The 22,427-nt window shown below is 40.8% G+C and overlaps 1 protein-coding gene across 2 annotated transcripts in view; it reads left to right on the forward strand.

Moving 5' to 3' along the window:
- The window catches only part of EIF2B3 (eukaryotic translation initiation factor 2B, subunit 3 gamma, 58kDa), a 103,151-nt gene that overhangs the window by 47,967 nt on the left and 32,757 nt on the right, over positions 1 to 22,427 (forward strand). For both annotated transcript variants that reach the window (XM_009884666.1, XM_009884667.1), the window contains exon 5: positions 4,142 to 4,231. In XM_009884666.1, coding sequence (XP_009882968.1) covers positions 4,142 to 4,231 — 90 coding nt within the window. The remainder of the gene's footprint in view (positions 1 to 4,141; positions 4,232 to 22,427) is intronic.

A 22,427-nucleotide genomic window follows, 5' to 3' on the forward strand; every position in this document is an offset into this window, starting at 1 on the left:
GAAAGAGGCCATGGGATTTCTCTTTCTCAGCTAGTTTATTTGTGAGGTGGTGAGGTTAATGTGGCAATATCCCATGCTTAGTAGAGAGGCTTTTTGGCTTTAAGCATTGTGTGCGCTCCCTCCAGATTTATGATTTTGACCCCAGCCTGGCATTATCGCACTGTCAGTGGGAGTGCAGTGCTGGTTTGAACCTCCAGCTCTTGGTGGTAATCTCTTTTAATTAGTTTACAGTTGAAACAATTGTCCATCTTTTTGCCTTTAAACAAGGGAAGTTTGCTCTATCAGTGGTTGATTTCCCTGAGGGAGGATATCCTGAGAGAGGTTATCAGGGAGAGAAAAGCTCCGGGCTCCACTTTCAAAGCAATGCCATGTACGAAGCATGCATCAATCCTGTTAGTACTGCTTATTATTTCACAATGGCGTGTCAGGAATTACGGGTACAGACCTTTCTAAGGAGTCTTGCAGACCTTTATCCACTCTCATCCCGAGTCAGGATTTTGTGGAATTATGTGCTAATTTTACACGTTAAATTGCATTCTTTGAAATTGCTCTTTTAATTGCTGATCTTTCCCTGACTTCTCCACAGATCTCTCCGAGCGTCCTCATTGTCGACTTTCTGCCAGGGAGCCCTCCATGCCTCATCATTAGGGCTAAAATCTGCCATCACTTAACATAACACACAGAGCTTACAACTGGGAGCAGCCCCCTCCCTTGCACGGGAGCACAGACAATAATAGACACTATAGTGGCAGCGCCAATGGGAGTTTTACCATGTATTTTAATGACTTGTGCTTGATTACATTTGCTAGATTGAACCAAAGTTCATTTAGTAATTGGTATGATTCTTAGAGGGTTCACATTTGACATTCCTCGCTCATTAAAGAGCTCCAACAATGGCTGTTACAACTTTCATCTCAACGGTGACCCTCTCAGATATATATCCAGTCTTTTTCTTTTGATAAACCACCCAACCCGGCATTCATTAACACTTAACCATCTGCAGCCAGCCCCTCCTAGTACCTTCTCCCTTGCTTTGATGAGATAATTAAAAGCCTTCTGTATTATCTCCCTCAGAGCGATAAGTCTAGGTGCGTCAGCTCTCGGCACATGCATTGTTTGTTATTTGATTCTCTCTGTATCAGCTGTTCCTCACGACGGGCTCATTTTTCATATGTTGTAAAGATTAGCTGATGGAGTGGGAGATCAGAGGCACGAGAAGGGAGTGTGGCTTTCGATATTAGTAACCAGATGCTCATTTGAAATGGTGATGGAGCTTGCTGTTATCTATTAGATTATTTGGCTCCTTTGCTTTTACCTGAAGATAAACTGGTTTAAGCGCTAGTCCATGAAAATTAGCGTCATCTTCAGTGGCTTGTTATGAGAGTGCTCTTATCAGTCTGGTTTACTGTGGCTATTCTCTCCTTGAGTCTGGTTTACAGAAATCGCAGCTTTGTTTATGCATGTGCCCAAACTCGCCTGTTTGACCTTTGAAGCTGTGATTATAATATTAATCTATGGGACTATTCTGTTGCAAATCACTTAGGTGGTCTGTATTTCAGAGGATTTTCATTGTGGGACCTCCCTCTTGTCCAGCATGATGTTCTGTTATTGTTAGTATATTCTACATTGAAAGCTAACTCAGAGTGGCGTTTCAGTACATCTTGTTGTCTGGCTGGTTTGGTGAGTTTTTTTGGGAGGGGGGGCGGGCTATTGAGTGTGATGGAGCTGCCGCTAGGACAGCACAGTGCTACTGTCTGTCCACTTGCACTGATTTTGTATAACTTTGTTATAAAGTTGCTTAGCTACAGAAAAAAAAAAATGGTACAATACTTGCCTGCAGATACAAACTTCTACCCACAAATCCTCAGTGTCCTGCGGTGTAGCCAAGTAGCTTTATTCCAGTTTGCAGGTGGGGTGACTGGATGTGTTGAAAGCCACACAGACACTGGCAACTGAAGCAGCATTTATTGAGGAGCTCCGGTTTTACACTCTTCTGCTTGATGTCTAGCCCTTGCAGCCTTCCCCTGCCTTGTGTTTAAGGGGGATTGTGGTAGCTCTTGAGTAGAGAGAGAAGAACCTGGCATTCTGGCAGTAAAGAAACTGTGTCCTGTTTGCCATCTTCAAGTTAAGAATTGGGTTTTTTCCTCCTATTTTTCCATCTCCTTCCCATGTTGCATCCACTTCTATTTTTTCACATGTTTCTTGCCTTGTTCCATTGTTTTGTTTGTTTTCCCAGCTTTCCTCCATCCGTTTCTTTCCATTTGTCTCTTTCACCCATTTCAATAAACTATTATATTCATTATATAAATACAAGGGAGCCCTTTTTCTCAGAAGATATGACAATTCTCTCTCTCATAAATACACAAAATGTGGAAACCATCCTCGGGATGCAGAGCAGGAGGGAGTCTGACTTCCAAATGCAAGATCTCATTAAAATTAGTGGATTCCCTATCCTCTTTGCATAAGGAACATTGCTATTTGGCCTGACTTGCACAGCAACATCTGGGCCACTGATAACATCAGTACTGGAGCATTGCTAGGTGAGCTCATGTTTTGCTAATGAAGTAATCTACTAAAAGTGCATATATCATTTTTTAGTACCACATACTTCACTGCAAAGTGTCGTACTACTATTATAGGAGCTTTCTTTTGCAAATGGGACTTAAAGAATTTCATTGTACTTAATAATATGCTTAGCTTGAATTGAATGGCATGCTTGAGAAATGCCACCTAAATTATAAATTTTAAGACTTAAATACTTCAGTAATACAACGCATTAATTGAGAAACACACTGAAAAATGGCCTACTAGAACACCTGATATTCTTGGTAGCTTTGATGTTACTAAATATTTGGTGTGTTAGTATTGCTTTACTACATACATACATATATATATGCCCAAGTTGTGAGTGATCCATCTGCTGAGCTAACTGAATAATAAAAGTGATCATGATCACAAACATCTGACTCTAGCATGTTCTGGACTGAGTCAACAAAGGTTGGATGGAATATACTGATAAAATATATTCATTCAAACTTCATTATGAAATCCAGTCATCAAAGGAGGAAAAATGAAAACAGAGACAATTTCAGGTGTGGATTGAAATTTCTTTCCTTAATAGCCTCTAGACTGTGAGTGCAGTTCCAGATCTCTTGAACACCCCAGTGTAGTTCCTGACTGTTGGTGGTTTTTGTCTTTTTTTTATTAGCAAGCTAAATATTCTTGTGGCTTTTCTGTCCTGAGAATTAGTGGTGAATGTTCAAACAGCCAGAACGCTCTTAAATGGGGCTACAGGTATGTGGAAGGGAAAGTAATATTGGCATAAAATATCTAGCTGCTTTGAGACCGGTTCTAAAAAGGGTTCCCACTAAAAGCAGAGAATACATAAAGAGATGTAATAGAAGTAATGGATGAGTCTCTCTGATTTAAAACTGTGTTCTTAAATATCGAAGCTATTGGAGATTTCTGAGTTTCAGAAATATTAACCTGCCGCTGATCTGAAAGTGAAGACTTCCCTGTTTGCCGTTGTTTGGCTAATGGTGAGAGGGAGTTTTGCTGATCTTTTCCATCTTACAGGGCTGGATAGGCAAACGCTTTGTAATTGAACTGTGGCAGTCATTTGTAACGTGCAGTGTAGGAAAGGTGAGCAGACCCCATCTCCTTCCCCTAGTCCCCTCCAGGAAGTGTTGGAAAAAGTACAGTAGTGATGTTGTGTTTGCTAGCAGAACATGCACAGCCTTGCATATTAAGGCAGGCACTTAGCCAGAAGCTTTGAGTTATTGTACCCTGACATTACCCGCTGTAACTTTTAGCACTCTGGGCCCATTATTTTGGCTTCCTGCCCAGTAATGTGCAATTTCCACTTACATAAGAAGATGTAGCAGGAGTAATGATTCCTTGGAGGAGGTGTTTTCTTTTGCAGCAAATCAGCCCAGGGCCAGCAGGTGTAAGTTTATAGACACAGTCCAACAATGGCAGCCTGCACTGTTCTCCTCTGTTAATCCAGCAGTAGATGGAAAGGAACAGATCTGCCTTTGCACACTTTTCACTATCCACTAGCTTAATTGCAAAGTCAAGCTCTTGTAAATGGCCATGCAAAGCTCCATGATTTTCCCTTTTTGTTCTTTTTTGTCTTTTCCAGGCACCCCAGAATGCACATCAGAACAGGGCTGATGGATGCCCATCTCTACTGTCTGAAGAAATACGTGGTGGACTTCCTTGTAGAAAACAGGTATGAAACCAAGCAATACACAAGGTAGTAGCAGGTGTTTGCATTGACATATACTTCATACCACAGTTTTTAAAGAAAGATTTGTTTCATTAAATTGGCTAGCATAGAATAGAAATGTAAAAGAAATCAGTTTTCAAAATGCTTTAACTACCCTAAAAGGAATGCCAAGCATTATGTCTGAGTTTCTTATCCAGATCTTTAAAAAAAAATAAACATCTAATAACAGCGTAAGTGAAAGCTAAAATTTTTGCCTCTTTTCTGCATCCCTTGTTTTCCTAATGTATCTGTGCTTTTTGGCTGCTCATTTCACCAGGACTCTCCCATTGTTAGGGCTGTGAATACATTTCTGACCTTTGATTTCCCCCACCACAGTCTGTTTTGGCCTTTGCAATCACCTTTTCTCTCCCCCTTCACACCCACCACCGCTGCAGGTGGGCTATCTCTGTAGCATCCTATGTTTTTAGCTTGTGATGTTCCTCTGTCAAAACTCTGAGACCACCCACTGAGAGTAAGAAAAACATCCATTTATGGAAGTGGAGAAGGATCTTAGCTGTAATATTTCATGAAACAGACAAAAAACAACAACCCTGTTTATCTTTAAAAAACAAACAAATGAACAACCCCAAGTAGTTCAGTTTTGGAATGATGTCCCGTTCCTAAACTTTTTGTAGTGCTCTCATGCCCATTACATATATTGAATGCTCACTGACTTCTCAAGAGTTTTTCTCCCCTTTTAAGTAAGATGAAAGATAAAGGGGCTGACTAAGCATTCATAGTGCTTTTTCTTAGCAGATAAACTGACATGTGAGAAAACATTGGGGGGGTGGGGATTTGTGTTAGTCTTGACCATATACAAATCTGGTGATACAGTTGGATACATGATTGAAGGAGCTCTTCCAGAATAAGGTTCTGTGACTGAGTTATAATTAAGTGAAAAATCTGTGTTAACCCCCCGGTGCAATTTCTGACCATCCATAAGAATAAAGCTTGTCCAATACTTTGACTGGCACATGGGGGCATCGTACAAGTCATTTTGGTTCCCATTTGTGTATGGGAACGTGTCTGAAAGGTGAGAAAGCTTCAGGAGCTGCAGGTGCTTCAGATCTGGAATAAGCCATTTATTCCGTGTACTTTAGAAAGTCGGTGACAGTTTGGACTTCTTGTATTTCCTGTGGTAGCACAAAGCAGTCGGTGTTTATGCCTTTCTCTTGTCGTAACAGAACATGTAGGACCATTTCTTGAAATCCTAGCCATCTAGTTTTGCTGGGATTAGACATTTCCAGAATATTAGACATTTCACACATTCAGTTCTTTTTCCCTGGTATTTCATGCTGGTTTGAATTTAGATCATTAGGTCTGTGGGACAAGGATGTTCTTTGCCAGACAGGCCACAGTGCATGACACAATGAGGCCTCTAAGCATAAATAGTGGTAACTTCAGATTTCAAGGCTTTATGCTATTTCCATTGACACTGGTGAGATCTTTGGCTTTGTCAGTGACGGGATTTTACCTTGTATTAACTGAAGCCAGCAGAGTGAAATCCTGCTCTGAACTGTTCCGGCGACACCCAGGCCCTCTAGAACAAGTCTACTAACTTTTTGCAAGTATGACCAGTTAGTTTTTTATTTTCCATAGAGAAGTCATTCTCTGTCTTCACTATTTTTTGAAGCTATGCTTCTTTTTCTGTGACACTTCCATAACAAATACATGATTACAGCCGCTAGACAGCATTTCTTAAGACCTGATAGCAACATCTGGCTTACTAATGGCAGGTAGCTGCTTCATTCTCTTTATTTCACACATGCTGCTTATTCAGTCAATTGAGAGAGAGAGTCAATTGCAAGTAATGTGCTTAACTGGCAAATCTGCGGAATGGGACTTTTGCCATGAGGAATAACTTGGGCTTTCAGGCTTCTGGCATTGGTGGGCATTTGCAGCTTGTTTTTCTTCTCTGAGGAAGGAGGGGGGGGTACAGTGCATATCCAAAGATCTTTCCATGTTTGGCAGCAATATGCCAGGACTTTTGAAAGACCCTGTGGAATATTTTTGCCTCAAAAGTACTGACATCTACATAATTGTTTGGGTTTAAGGATTCTTTTTAATACTTTGTTTTTTAGTCTAGAGAGAACCTACGGTAAGATTTTGCCTCTCTGCAATTCCGCACCGGGACTGGAGAAGCTCAGATGCCTTGTTTAAGTTGTGCGTGTTTAAAACTAACAGCAGGGACTGCAGTGAACAGTGAAGCTCTTGTACGGTGCCAGGAAGTACTGACACAGTGTACTTCCTCAATATTACAATATTTACATTGTGTTAATATTTTAACAGCGGGGTTTGATGGCAGGCAGAACACCTTTTTTCATTGTTTGTAGCTCAGTGAAGCATTTACATTTTTTTTCAAATTTTATTTTGACATATAAAAGCAGAGGAGATGGTGCCCAGCAGTTAAAAATTCAGATCCTACAACTGGCTATAGCTCACTCTTTTGCAGAGGAAAAATTATTATTACTTCCAGGTCAAAGAATTACATGAAAACTAATGTGGTTGTGTATGTGGTGTCTGTTGCTTCGAATGGGATAAAAGTCCAGTGTAGTCCCAGTTTAGCTGCAAATATGTGGCAAGAAAAGCTCTCCCCGAGTGAATGTAGTTTGTATATCGCTGCACCTGTAAGGGTAAATTGCATTCCTCCACTTTGATCAGATTAATATATGCATTGTATGTAAAGTCCAAAGTCACTAGCAACTAATATGAAAACAGGGAAAACAGAATGTGAAATGGCTAAAACCTCTGTTTTGTCTAAGTATGAATCTTGCTTGAGGAATTAGGGCAACTTTGTTATGTGACAACTCTGGAAAAAGGCTGAATTTGTTGTTCAGCTCCACAACGAAGTCACGATACCAAGGTTTTGTCATCAACTGGGCTACTGTCTTGCTTTGTGGTACTAGACAGGTCCCTTAATTTTTCTGTGCACTTGTTTCCTCTTCTGGGTGGGATTGTTTGAAAAATAATTAGTATTTGTTTGGCAGCAGTGAGATTCTACTACGGGGGATGTTAGGAAGGTCAAAATACTGTTTGGTAGTCTGTAACTCAGTTCATAGTCCTTAATTACTTTTTTATGAACTATTTTAAAAGGACTGAATAGTAGATTCTTCTGCCTGAAGTTTTATTGCACTATAGCAAACCAAACAAATTCTTGAGTTTTAAAAAGCAGAGATCGCTAGTGACTTTTATTCAAAGTCAGAGGAAATGGTCTGTTTATTAGAACCCCCCAAATACGTATGTCCAGACAAAAATAAAAAATATCACATCCCTAATGTTGTTTAAACCTGGCGAATTTGTTTTTGGGGAATGAAACTGCTTTCTCTTTCCTGTCCTAGGAGGAAAAAAATACAATTTGGCAGTTAAAATCCCCATTTCCATCTCTCTCTCATCCACTAGTTCACCAGTGGATGCTACTGAAATTGAGTTGTCAAAGGGTATGACAGTGCGACCCTGCGCGAATCTACAAAGGTCAAACGCTTGTGGTTCCGCAGTGGCTCGGGGAACAGCTGAAGAAATTCTTGCCCCTAGCACTTTGTTATTCCCTGCAGCTGGAATTTATTCCTTCCCTTTTCTCCACTCTCCTGCATCACCAGGGCAGGTTGATTATCTGAGTGCTCCTTAACCAGCTCCAGTGCACTGGCAGCCTCTGCCCAAGTGTGCCAGAGCTCTCTGCCCTGGGATGGACACCTTCATCCCTGCATCCGCAGCGGGTACCCGGCACTGACGACTTCTGGGTCTGCTCCCACTAGATTCACAAGAGGTTATGGACCATAACCTGCTACCAACTGGATTTATCCCATCTGAACAGGGACTGTGACCTCAATGTGAACAAGCAGCAGCTTGTTTGTGCTGGGTTTTCTGTTGATTATAACTGTCCCTGGGTTTTTTTTTTCTGCAGAGACCTTTGGTTGTTCCCCAGGTTGCTTTCTGCATCAATGAAGTTAGAGTTGCTGAGTTTGGTCTTGGTTTGGCAGACGTACCCCTTGTCTGCCGAATTGTATTATCTGCACAGGAGGGAGGTCAATTAAAAATCTGATCTCCCTGTATTCAGGCGAATGCTTTTCTTTCCCAAACATTTCCATTTTCAGAATAAAGCTAACCTGCGGATTGTATAGGTGCTGTGCTTTGTGGTGTGGGGAAAACAGGCGAGCGCGGGCTGTGTGTGTTGTGGGAGCTGCTCTGCCAGCGCAGGGCAGGGATGGTTGAAGGTGAACACCTGCACCGCATGATGAACTGCACAATATTGCTTTTCTTAAAACGATCATTACATGAGCTGAGCCAGCAGGCTAGACAGAAGCAGAGGCTGTAGCTGGCTGGGGGCACGGCTCCACCCCACAGCTGGCGGGCCTCACACCCCTGGGGCCCTGGGGTGGCAGCCAGCACAGTAGCCAGTCCCTTTTTTGGCACTCTCCTGAGTGCTAGGTTGGAATCCTGCCTCGCTGCTGCATTCAGGGCAGATGGAAGAAGAGAGTCCTTATTCCCTTTCCCCTCTGAACTTCATCTGTAGCGGAGGGCAGGATTTAGGCTGGTGCTTTGTGAGCCCGGCGTGTTGCGCAGACATGCACTGATATTTCTTTACCGTGTGCTGACAGTTTGCTTGCTAGCAATCCCAGCAAAGCTGCTGGCAGCAGAAATGTGATCAAAGTGAAATTGCGTGGTAGTTTGTGTTCTGGTTTTCCAGAATATTTCTAAAGCTCTAGCCTGCTGGTGAAATGAGATACCTGATTTGGGGGAGGGTAAGGGGGAAGATAGATATAAAGCAACCCCTTCCCCTGTGAAGTTTTAACAGGGAAAATTCAAAGTGGCTTTGGAAATTTAAGTGTTGAAGATGTGTATGTTTCTATATGTCCTGTGTATATGCTTAAAAACATATGTAATATGCATTATAGTACATGTATACATGAATAGCATTTTGCCCACAGTCAGTTGTGCAGGTACATGTGACAACATTTGTTATATGTCTATGGATTTCACCCTGCTCACAGCTGAAACCTGTAGACACATGGAGGCTGCCATTTTCACCTCTCATTGAGGTAGACGAAGCCAGATAAAGGCTGCCTAAAACAAAGCAGTATGTGGTCCTCCTTATTGTTACCTCCCAAAAATCACTTTTGTCAAATTTCATCAGCGCAGAGCTTGTCATCAATATGCTAATCAAACCTTAGTTACAGTTTAGGCACAGGAAAAGCTACATTTAAAAATACTAAATGCAAAGTAAAGCACTTGGCGGTTAGGAAGTGCCCTGTGCAACCTTTTGCTTCTGTATGCACCACATATTATGGTACAGTCTCCAGTTACGTGACTCAGTACATTTTATTTTCTTCTGTGACCATTGCTTCATATGTTGCCCGAGATGCTCACTGAAGGAGATACCATTCAATATTGTATGTAACTTCTGTAGTTCAGGTGAAGGCCACCAGCCTTACTTGCTGCTTACTGTTCTGAAGATAAGGTATGTACTTTCCTTTTGTATTCTTGGTGCTCATCACTGATACTGTAACACTGCACACATTTCATTAACTATCTTTCCAGCACCCCTATTAGTGAAGTAATGGTCTTTCCCCATTCAGAAAGGGAGAAGCTAAGGCACACAAGAGCTGAAGTTTGAAGCATCTTTATCTTAAGTATGCCATTTTTAAGTCCTTAATGTTATACAGAGTGTTGTTAATGTTGAAAGAATCTTTTCCATTGATGATAGCTGTCACAGGGTGATACTGATCAAATCAAAAGCACACAATCAGCAGCAGCCTGCAGAAATTAGATTTACGTTCTGCATTCAGCAGCATCTGTAAACTCCTCTGACAGAAGGGATTTTTTTTTTTTAAAAAGTAAAAAATCAGTTCTTCGGGCGTCATTCATTTGCCTTAAATATTCGCAGTTTTGTTCTCTCACAGCCCTCTGCCTTGTACATTAACACACGTGTTCTAACAAATGAGGCAGGCATTCTTCTGCCTCATTACACAGCCTTGATTCATCCCCAGGGCATAGTCCATCTTTACATTGGGCGAAGAACAGATCAAGATTGAGAGAGTAAAAGTAAGTAAGTGTGTTTTTAAGGACTGTGTCATAATGTATACACACAAGTCTTAATTAAGGTTGTCTAAGCAACATAGTTCTAGCTTTTCTTAATTTGAGTGCCCAAACTGTTACCCTGATGTTCTTTTAAGAGTGTATGTGTGTAGATATATATCTGACACTTTTAGAATTAATCAGTGAGGCTACTGTGACTCTTGCTAATGGAGTTAGCTGTTATCAACATAGATTTATCACCTTTCAGGTCAGCCACCAGAAGGAGATGGGATGCTCTAGACTTCAAAGAATATCCAGCTCAGCCTTTGTAACCTTGGCCTGGAGCGTACTCTGTTACTCTGTTACAGAGTAGTGCCTGAGCAGTTCAGTTACCTTGCAGAAGGAGAGAGAGAATGGAGTATGCTCAATGTAGAAGAACTTAAAAAAATTAGCTGCAAAACAGGTCTCTTCCAAGCATGTGCAAACAGTGGTTTTTCAGACTTAGCTTGATGTAGCATGGGCACTTTTTATGTTTACAAATGTAACGCCCTGATGAAAAGACAACCTTGTGCCAAATTGCAAGCATGGAAGTACAAGAGCTTTTCAGCGGAGCAGTTGAAATATTTTTAACATGGACAAAACAAAGTTTTTTCCGTAATTTTGTTCTTGGAAATAGCTGAGGCATTTTTGATGAAGTTATCCAAAGAAAACCAGCTTGAGGCAAACACCTGGCATGGGTAATTTCAGCCAAAACAGTTAAACTTTGGCTAAGTTTACAAACAGATGAAGACAGCAGCTTACAATAGGAAATGCTGGGCAATTTATCTATAGGCACCCCAGTTGCACCACTTGTGAAAGCTAGTAATCTCAGTTTTTATGATGGCAGATGACACTATGTGTTTGCTCAGATGTTATGGCTTCTCTGTTATGCACCAGAGTGGCAATTGCATTTTCTAACATAAGGATATCTTTGGACTTTGTTTCAAAAGACTATGTCTGTATATCTAAAATAAAGTTGATAGCACATGTCTTTCTCTTAGGAGGAGGAATGCTCTACATTAGAACATTTCACATACTTTTGTGGTGTCCTTCCCTCCCTCCCCAAAGCAAGGTAAAATTTTTATTGTGTTTAGTAATGTGTTTTGTGCATCACCATCTTGTCCTGGATCTAGTACTTCTGAATTGCTGGGTGTGGAAAAAGCCACTGTTTTGCTTGTACAGTCACCTGGGAAGCGGGCAGCTCTCTTTGTGGCCAGAAAGAATGATGCGTGGTACTGGAAAGGCAAGAATGATAAACGGCAGCACTGTGGTTGCTTTGAAAGGTCTGAGTGAGCATTCACTAATGTGCTAACATCTTGCTGGCCTCCAGGGAAATCCACTTTCCCTGGGGAGCCCTCCTCTCGGGGTGCACCCTGCGAGAGGTTGAGCTGGAGCTAAGGAAACAAATCAGCTTTTCTGCAGTTCTTCCAGCGCTGGAGAGCTGCCTGCCAGAATTCGCCAGGAGAGAAACTTTTCTCTGAACTGAGCAAACTTGCAGTAAGCTTTATAGCCAAAGTCAGTATGATTTGTTTGCGAAGTTAAACACTGGGTTTGGTGTGGGGTGTTTTTTTTTTTTTTTGAAATGCTGAAATAAATAAGAGCAAATCGTGTGAGGTCATAGCGCTCTGCCTTTCCAAACGGCTTCAGCTGCAATCCCAGAGCAAGCTTCTCTTCTCGGCTCCCCTCTGCTGTGTCCAGAAAGCCTCCGCCGGGCCAGCCCTAGGAGGGGAGAGAGGAAGGTTTGCCGTCTCAGCGCTGTGTTTGGAGATCTGTGGCTGTGAGAAGAGCTGCAGGGGAGCCACGCTTCTCCTCCCCAATACATGGCAGGGGCAGCATGAGATCTCTGAAAACTAGAGGTGCGAGTAACTGGCTCTGAAGCTCCTGCTCGGATGGCTGTGTGCTATGGTGTACACAAAGGCCCCTGCAGGTTTATATTAAGGTGCTGCCCAGACTAAACCAGTGCATTTTTTCTTTTTCCCCTCTAAATGCCTTTTTATCATTCAGGCTGTCACCTGTGTTTCCTGGCAAGGGCTGCTGGCTGGGGGAGGTCTGGCAGAGCTGAACACCCAGCTTTGGTGGTCTTTGTGTGGCTGCCTGAAAGATGGCTTAAAACAGAACCTGCTCTGTGAATACCTGCGAGTTAACATGTGTCAGCCGTGTGGCTGGAAGGTTTCTCCTTTGCTGTAAAGAGAGATTTTTATAATGAATACTTTCCTTGTGATTAAAATGGGTAAATAAACAAATAGCTCCTAAAGGAAGTATACTGTGTGAAGACAGGGCAAATAGATTGTAGCCTTCCAAACAGGGAAAAGAAAAAGGAGAGAAAAAGAAAAGAAAAAAAAAAACAACAACCAAACCCAAGCTCCTCCCTTGTGCATTTAATCTATTAGAATGTGAAATGGCAATTTATCTTTCCCATTTCCTTTCCTTGTCAAACATATCCAGCTGTTGGAGCTTTCTCTGCTCCCTGCTAGAAATGCCAAGACTTGAAATTTGTTGATGTCCTCCTCCTCCGGAGTATCATTAGCATTATCATCTTTCCATAGTACCAGTCAAGCTCACTGCTGGAACCTCAGGGGGCAAAAAACCTGATGATCCAAACTACATTTAAACAAATTATGATTTTCAGCAAATCACTTCTGTAATAAATAGAATTCTTTTTCCTCTTAGCGGACTACCTGGGAGCAGACATATCTTTGAATGTGCTGAATTGGAGGCAATTAACTTAATGAGTAACTGTAAATCTTTCTGTGTGAGCACAATATGCCATAGTGGCCATGTGCCTGAGATATTCCAAGCATGCTTTGTCACATCACAGTATTCTGTGTATGCAAGCTGCTCCTAATGCAAATTTTTCTAAAGTAAATGTTAAAATTCGTTAATTTTGTCCTCTAACTGTGATATGCAGCATCAGATAATGACCTTTTGGATTCCCTCTGAGAAGTGAATGTAGGGAGGACGTGAAAAAGGTCGTTCAAATGTCAATGCAAATATTATAGAATCATAGAAAAATTTAGGTTGGGGAGGGAACTCTAGCAGTCTCTAGTCCAACCTCCTGCTCAAGTAAGTCTAACTTTCGTGTTGCTCAGGGGTTTTTTTGCAGTTGAGTTTTGAAAATCTCCAAGGATGGAGACTGGGCCTTGTCCCAGGACTGTACCACTCACTGAGAAGTTGTTTTCTTTATGTCCCAGCTGGAATTTCCCTTGTTGCAGCTTGCATCCGTTGCCTCTTGCCCTTTTACTGTGTACCTCTTGGAAAAATCTGGCTGTCTTCTATATCGCTTCACTTTTGGTAGTGGAAAACTGTAATCAGATCCCCCTGCAGCCTTCTCTTCTACAGGCTGAACAAACCCAGCTCCCCCAGCGTCTCCTCCTGCGTCATGTGCTCCTGGCCCTCTTGGTGGCCTCAGCTGGGCTTGCTCTGATCTGATAATAAACATTAAAAATTGTTCACTATTTTTTCCACCGTTTCATGCAGTTGCAGTTTCCTTGGGTGGACTTCAGTCAAATGGACTTTTGTCTTCATACAAAATGTGGATTTTGAACCAAGAAGCAATGATGATTCTTTTATCCATCTATGTACGCTTTTTTCTTCTTTTTTTTTTTTTCCCCTTAAATTATTGCCACTTGGTCAGTATCACCCTAAGCGTTCTTTTGTCAGTGCAGTACATTTTCTTCCACACAGCACTGCTTGCATGTAAGATAATACTTGGGGTGAAATTATTATCTTACCTTGCTGGATGTCCCTCTGGGGATAGAGTCCTTGTATGTGGTATCATGGTATCATCTTGCAGTGGAAAACATAGTTTTCCTGTATTTTCTATTCAGATGATGTGATTATACAACTTTCAAGTATTTTCAATATGATGTTTTCCTTCCTTCGCCTCTCTGGTTTGCTTCTAAATCTGTTTTCTTCCATACCACCTGTCACTGACAGATCCTTCTGAAATGCTGAGTCCCCTTTTACTCATGAGTTGAATTTTTGGAAAAGAGAAATAGTGATTGTTTCCCTACAATTCCACTTCTCATTGTTTTTGTATTCTACATGTTAGTTCAATGTCAAATTTCATTGTGCCTTAGCCAGTCGAATAAGACATGAACAATAATAAAGATGTCTATAATACTGTTCCTGACTGTGTTATTGCATTGAATTATTGTGGTGGGAGACTTTTAACTTCCTGCATACAGACAGGAGAATGAATGCTACTAATGATGATAGGGCACGCTGAATAGACTAAGAGATATCTTAATTAAGTCAGTGAATCATCAATCAATCAATAACAATATTCTAAGTCCCATTTTGGGTGTTGTAAGTAGCTAGAGTATGAGGTAAGGGCTGATCTTAGAACACAGTCTTGAATCAAAGGGCAGCAACTACAACTTTCTTCACTTAAAATAAAGTGAAAAAAGGGAGTATAACATTTTAAATAGCCACAGGACAGTCTATGGGAAATGCTGAGTACTGTCTAGTTAAGTTACCAGTTTTGAAGAAGTCAAAGACCTGAATGTGGAGGAGGAGTGACATTTCCCTAAATCAAAGATGCAGAGATGAACTGTAGCATGCACAACGTTTTACACCAAACTTTTCTGGATGAATGCCACCTGGGCAGAACATTAGGAATAAAAGTAGGTTCATGAAGAAGAGGAGATGGTATTCATTGGCCAAAAAGCTTCATCTTAAAGTTTTTCAGGAAAGGATAAAGTGACAAAAAAAAAGTAGTTTAGTCTTATCACAGGACAGAAGGTCATGTTGCCACAGTAAAGAGACTCAAGAGTTGTCCTATGGGGAGCGGTGGAGCAAGGATTAGTAATCAATAGTGAGGGTAGGAACTAATTAAGGTAGAATGGTTGCTGGGGAGAAGGGTGTAGAAATGGGACTTGTACAGGTGGAAGCAGGACTGAATTACAGACCAGAGCTTCCAGTTTATCTTCCAGACTGCTGAAAGAATGGGCATGTTTTTAAGTCAAACCGAGAATGGGTCCATTTGATGGCAGACCACCAAACACAGTATCTGCATGGAGAAACAGAGCAAAGCAATGCAGACATCTGCGATGCCTTTAATGCAGCCTCAGTGGAGCGGGGTGAAAGAGCTTACCCATGTGAAGCTACAGCCATGCCTACATTTTTTGACACTTATATGTTTTATACAGACAAGTCTGAAGCATTTAAATCTATCTATCTAAATATGCACCTTAAGTTTACATACTTCATCAGTTTTATGGATAGATGTCAACTTTATCAAATGCATCATATGCCATGTGTTTGTTTAGGCATATTATCAGAATGCGTCTGTTCAGTGTGCTTTTCTGAAAAAGGAGCCTAATTTCAAAGGCATTTAGAAGAAAGTTGGTAACTCAGACACAGATGGCTGCAAAGGCGGAGGTGGGAGAGAATGGGGAAAGATGAGTTCTGGCAAGGAATCACGTTTGGTGCAGGTGCGCTTGTTTTAGAAGAATGGGATGCTGTCTGGGAATGAATGAGATCCATTCCTCAGCAGTGTGTACTACCTGCCAAACACCCTGGGTGGCCTCTGACGGCCTCAGAGACTTTTGGTCAGAGAGAACTCCTAAAAATGTCTAAACTTGCTGGCGTTCCCATGCAAAAGCTATATTAGTTGGGAGCTGCGGGGCTTTCCTGGCTGTTTGGCGAGTGGGCAGAGTTAAGGTTACTTAGATGACCCCAGCTGAGTGTGTGCACGCTTTGAAAGGATTTGAGTATGTAATTGAGGAGTTTTAATTTCTGTGGTCAATTTTTCAGAAAGCTGCCTTGTTTCCCAAAGGGTTTTTTGGCAGAAATGGAAGTTAGATCCCTGCTCCTTTAAGTGCATCCAGACTTGGTGGAACTTGAGAACAGCTTTTCATGTGGTTTGTATCCATACCATCCTTTCCATACTTTGATCTGGATCCTCTCTGCTTTATGGTATCTATGACTGTCACTTGTGTGTCATCTTCTGCTTTCCCTCCGTCATCCAGAACGCAGGGATTTTGGTGGCGATTCTGCAGGTTTGGGAAGCCATTCATAAACTTAAGCCTGCAAAGCAGAGCTGTGCAGTTATACCATCGTGCTGTGCAATGGCTTTTGAAATATTGTCACGCATGCTCTTATGAGTGTTGGGAGTAGGTTGCTGTCAGACTTGAAGGTTTCGGTTAGAAAAAGCATGGAAAGACAAATGAAGCACAAATGCAGTCATGTGGAATTACCTTTTAGTAGAACATTTCTCAAAGTTTCCTTGCCTTTTCCGTAGGCTTTTAGCTCCAAAAATAATAAGAGACACTGACAAATAAGTAATTAATATGAAATTTGGGGGGATGAGAAATACCTTTTCTCTTTTTTTGTTACAGAAGTTTTGAGAGTAGAACAGGACAAATAGAACGTAGCAAGAAATAACATCTGTTTGATGCTGTGATTGGTGTTGCAGGTTATCGAAATAGGCACAAGTAATTGCCTGGTAGTTTATTGGCTTGCCTGGTTGCTTTGTAGTCTTCCTTTATTATAATTAGTCTCGGGTACACCAAACAAAGACAAAAAGATTATTGCAAGATATAAGGGCAGAATTAGCCTTCTGCGGGATGTGGCTCACCCTATAAATTTATCATTTGATACTTTTTCCTTTTGTACGTAGTCCTTGTCTGCTTTCTCCACATTCTTAGCATGTCTCAGAAATTCCAGTATTTTTAGCAGTGAATCGGTGAGAAGAAGGGGAAAAGGCCTGTAATTGCTTTTTCCATTGTGCTCGTTAAAACCGCATTGTGGGAAATGGACCCAAACACTGTCTTTTAAGTGGTGTTGAGTCTGAGGCAGGTGGTATTAACTCACGACTGCATTAACTCTTTTCAAATCTCTTTCCTGTTTCCTTGAGGAAACATGCCTGGTGTATATATGTGGCAAGGGCTGTTTGCCTGCCTCTTGCATTGACATTTTAATTTGGTCCATGATATAAATATCATTTCCCTAATCCCCCTTGCCCTGACCCTGTTTTGTCTTTTCTTCAAAGTGAGTTGACTTTTTTTTTTTCTTTAAGGAGGGGGGAGGAGATGGGAATGGTAGCTGGCTGCTCTAGTTTGGAGCATTAAATGCTCGGGGAAAAAAATCTCAGAGTAACTGTTGTTTCTTTCTTTGTATTCACATGGAAATTTTTAATCTCCATCAAAGGATCAGGAGAAAATAACGTTGAGATTCAACAAGAGAGCTCCCAGCTTACATGGAATTTTTAAATGTTATTTGGCTTTATCCTTTAAGCGATGAGAACCATGAACTATGTACCTACAGGGTTCAGAATTAACTTTTCTCTTTCTTCCAACACACCCTCTTTTTTTTTTCTTTCTCCCTCCCTTTTTCTTACATCTTTATTGTTCTGCATAAACATGCAACTTCTTTTTTGGCCAAAACTGTAAGTGCCTTAGGATTTGTTTAGTTGTATTTATGTATACATTTCTAACATCAATTATGAGCACCAGTCTGAAATACAGCCTCACATTCTCCTTTTGATGTGAGCTGAAGAATCTCTGTTGAAGGCCATGGAGCTAAGATCAGAACACAACACTGTATGCTTGCATAGTTGTACAAGAGCTAATATTAGCCTGTTAAAAAAAAAAAAAAAAGGCAAAAGTAAGTATAAAAGGGCTAATAATCTGCTTGTTTGTAGTGGGGAATCACAAATACTATCTGCACCTGTAGATGTAGCTGATTGTGCTAATAATGATGGCAAGGGAGACCCCCTGCAACGAGCCCATGGAGAGTAACAGCAGATTTCACAGGTGGGTGCTGACAGCAGTGGTAGATTTCATGCTTCATCACAGATTAATAAAACAGGGAGGATATTAAAATGCTAATACTCATTAATACTGTTTTATGGTGTTTAACATCAAACATGGAAAATGAAAATGAATGACAGCCGGTAAATGGAACTGACAGTTGAGTTCAGGGTGTCTGAAGCTGGTGAGAATGAGCTGCAGGAAATAAAAGCTGTGGATGCTCAAAAATCCGGCTGTGGGTCGAGCCAAACAGCACCTCCTGGCACCTAGACTTTTGCAAGGTCACCTAAATTTAGACTTAAATCGATTTTTTCTATTATTATAAAGTATATGGTGACATTTTATCTTTAACAGTATTGGTCAGAACCGTTATTTTCTGTCACATGAAAGACAGAATCTCCAGCAATACGTACATCTAAGAGCAGAAATCGCAGCTCATTGAAGCATAATTGTGGAATTTTTTATTTTTTTTTTAAGTTTAGGTGGTCAAGATTTGTTTTTTTTTTTCCCCCAAAACTCTTCTTCTGTTTCAGCTGACTCCATTGTTCTTCATTTCTTACTAAAGTTTCAATAAGCTTCCCTTCGTCCCAGAGGCGGTTGCATTTCAGCAACAAGTAAAAGTTGGCCCTCTGTGGGCTGTAATGTATGTAATGTAATATAATACAATATAATATAACATACATAGATACAAGCTTAATTCTACCATATCACAGACTGTTCTAATTTCATTTGTGGTTAAAACTCACTGAAAACTTCTGCATAGCTGTGTTTAAATATGAAGCTTAAAGATCTATGGTGTTTTGACCTCATGTTCTTCACAAGTAAAAATTTTTAATTTAGCGCGAACCTTATCTGCGCCCTTCCTGTCATGCAAAAATCCCAGGAACACTGGGAAGATGTCGTAGTGCACAGGGTCCAGGGATAAAGGGATTCTAAAGGCATGGTACTGATTTCTCTCGGGTGGTGACAGTGCTTGGTAAAGTTACAGTTGTTTGACCAAGCACCCATTTTTGTACCTTAATGTTTTAGGTTTTAAATAAAATTAACCTTGAATATTGTAGGTTTATAATGCCTAGGTCTGAGCCTACGGTCTGCAGAGCTGACTGCAAATGACTGATGTGTGCTCCGAGCTATTAGGTACATTTAATATAGACTTTTCCAGGACGTTTCTTTTTTTAAAAAAAAAAAAATTATCTTCTCTTGAATTCCCAGATGTTTCTTGCACATGCACCATGAATGCCAACTGCTCTGTTGTCTTCACTTCCCCCACGTACACACTGCCTCCTGCTAACATCCCCATTTATTGTGACCTGTTGTGTGAATGGAGGATTCCACCCCAGACATAATTCTGATATTTTTATGCTTAAAGTGTTATCAGAATCGACCCCTTTCAAAATTGCTGCCATCGCCCGTTGTTCTCATGGGACTGAAGCCACATAAGGGGCTCCGGGGATTAGTCCCCTCTTCTTTTACAAGGAGTAATTTAACAGCGTTCTCAATCTTTGCCTGTTTAATTGAAAATCTACTACTTTCTGTTGAGTGAAAACAGACAGATATCGCTTCAAAAATAAAATTTTGAGGAATGAAAGATCACGAAAAAGGCTCGTCACATGAGCTGGAATTTATAAAAACATGTTTATTTTGGCAAATGTTTCTTAAGAGCAGGTTAATTTTTATCCTCTGTACCGTCTGGATTTTCCTGTGAGGTGTCAGACTATGGTTACTCTGATTTGGCTTAGACTGGATTTCTGCCAAAATTTTGTGAGCCCTCCTCTCCTTCTGCCCACCTTCCTGCTTTCTTTCTCCTGGTCCTAGTAGATGTTCCTTATGTTGATCTCAGGTATTTCATTCTTACTTCTTGGTGCTAAAGAAAATAACAAACTTAGAAACTAGGGTGATGCCAAGTTTTAAAACCTGAAAAGAATAAAGACGACTGCTTTCTTCAGCGTATACAGTCTTACACTTCTTTCTTCTTAATACAGGCACGTGTAGTTCAGGATTTGATTATAAGAATTTTTAACACACTAGACCAGAAACCTTTTTGGGTTGTTTTCCCCTGAATCTACGTTACAGGCTGGTTGGTTCTTCCAGACTCCTCCTTTTTTTTTTTTTCTCTCTTGATAAAGGGTCTTCAGTCCTGTCCCTCCTTTGATTTAAATTCCTTTCCTAGTCTCAGCCAGATGTTTGGTTTCCCCCGCTGTTGACAGTCAGATAATATTCTCACGCTATCACTTCGTATATGCACATTTGCAAGATCTACCACAAAAAATTTCCCAAATTTTTGTCGCTGAGGGCCTTACTGCGTATTATTTTAATACTTTCCAAAGGCAGATTCCTTTAATGTCACATCTGAATTCTGCTTAAACAGCAAGCAAAGGCAAACCTTCCTGGTTTTCCTTCTCCAGTAAGAAGGGTGTGTTGAGCCACATCTTATGGATGACCTAGAGATTTACTCCACCTTTGCTGAAGGAATGTGGCTAGCAGCTTCAGGAGTTTGGCCAAGAAAGAGTAAACCATCAAAAACCAGGCAAAACTTTGTCTTTCCCCCTTTCCACTGCTTTCATTTCCTACCGTGTTGTGTTGTCCTCTGCATCAGACTATTTCAGACTGCCAAATACTTGGATATTTTATAGGTAATATATCTTATAAATCCCATGGCCAGCCTCTGAGGGAAACACAGGATTGTCGGTTTTGGATGGAGTATAAAACCCAAGCAGGAAATCATTGCTGAATGGCACAGCTGCAGGCAAACATTGTAAGCTAGTAAACTGCCCATCTGCACAGCCACACGTGTGTCGGAGAGCGGGGCCAGGGCGGCCGTGGCAGAGCGCGCCTGTAAGTGGTTAGCAGCGAGAAATTTGGTGATTAAGGAATGAAGTGTTTTGCTTCATTAGTTCCTGAAATATGGCTATCTGAAGGTGATTATAATCTTATTTTCAAGAAGGAGGAGAGACTGAGGACTAGAGCTTTTCCTTGTCTGTAATAAAAAATAAAAGCAGAATCTCAGATCTGGGATGAGTTAGATCATCCCACTGCAGGACGGAGGATGTGACACAACCTACAGTTGAGGGCTGAAGGAAAAGTTTGTCAAGAAAAAGGAAAACACTATATGTGTTCCTAGGGCTCAACTGGCAATCACATCTGAATCTTCCCATCAAAGTTAAAACCAGGCACGACTGTTTTGGTCCTTAGGGCTGCTTCACTATCATTGACCTGAACAGGAGCCTGGATGGGTTATGAGCTGCATGTTTCTTAAAGTTCGAACTGTTTAAGATCCCCCTTTGCTAGAGATTTTGCCAACCAAAATCATGTTCAGGATACTCATTCTAGTACTTTCCTTTTTTAATTTGACCTATGGTTAGTTCCTAGTTTTGCTTTCTCCCATTCTAAATAACTTCTCTTTCTTTGTGGGTTATCATTTGTTGAGTTCCTCTAGCCAAGCTCTCTGTGTCAGTTCTCCCAATCCTTCCTCTGAAGTTTAGCACTTCCTCTTATACATGCCAAGTTTGAGTTCATTTTCCGCATGATTTTCCCAAGCACTACTTTAAATAATCCACAATTCAGTAACTAAATGCATATTGTTAAAATAATGAAACAACAATAAAGCTCTTTTAAGACTGCATGTCATGCACTCCAACTGTAAAACCTATTGATGTGGGGTTTTCTTCCAAATACTTTATTGAAAAATAAAATTATCTTCTAATAGTCAAAATGAAATTTCCAGGGTTATAATCCCATTGTACAGTAGAATTTCTTCACTGATACTTGTCTTTTGGGGAGAGGTTTTTCTTGATTCATTTTAATATATAAATCAATGCAAGAGGAAAGATAATCTAGTGATGAGGGTCCTTGTTTAAGGCGTAGGTGGCTTGGGTTCAAGTCCCTGCTATATCACAGACCCTTCATGTGATTTCTCTGCTTCCTAGTACTGGGGTGTCAAAATGAATATAATAAAAGTTGAAATCTTTACATAGGGAAGATGGGTGTATTGCCAGCTGAAGCCTTTGGAAGCTTTCTGTTCTCTGATGTATTTTGGTTTGGGGCACTTAAAGAGTGTGAAACTCTAGGGACATAAACTTGTAACAATGTGCTGATTCCTCTTGGTTAAAGGACAGAGTCTTTAAAATGTTCTTGATGTTTCATGTGAGCAGGAGGGCATCATTAATGTCTGTGTCATAAATATTTTCATTTAAGGGTCTGATATTTCATGTATCCTTGAACATTTCCATATTTTTTATCACAAAGAAAAAGGGCTGCTTTGGTTTTTCCTCTATAGGCACTTTATTCTGTCTTTTCCTGTCAATTGATGCCATTTTTTAAGCCACAAAAAGTGGATTTCAGTTGCCGTCATTACA

Source organism: Charadrius vociferus, unplaced genomic scaffold (genome assembly GCF_000708025.1).
Source record: "Charadrius vociferus isolate BGI_N301 unplaced genomic scaffold, ASM70802v2 scaffold163, whole genome shotgun sequence".
NCBI lineage: Eukaryota > Metazoa > Chordata > Aves > Charadriiformes > Charadriidae > Charadrius > Charadrius vociferus.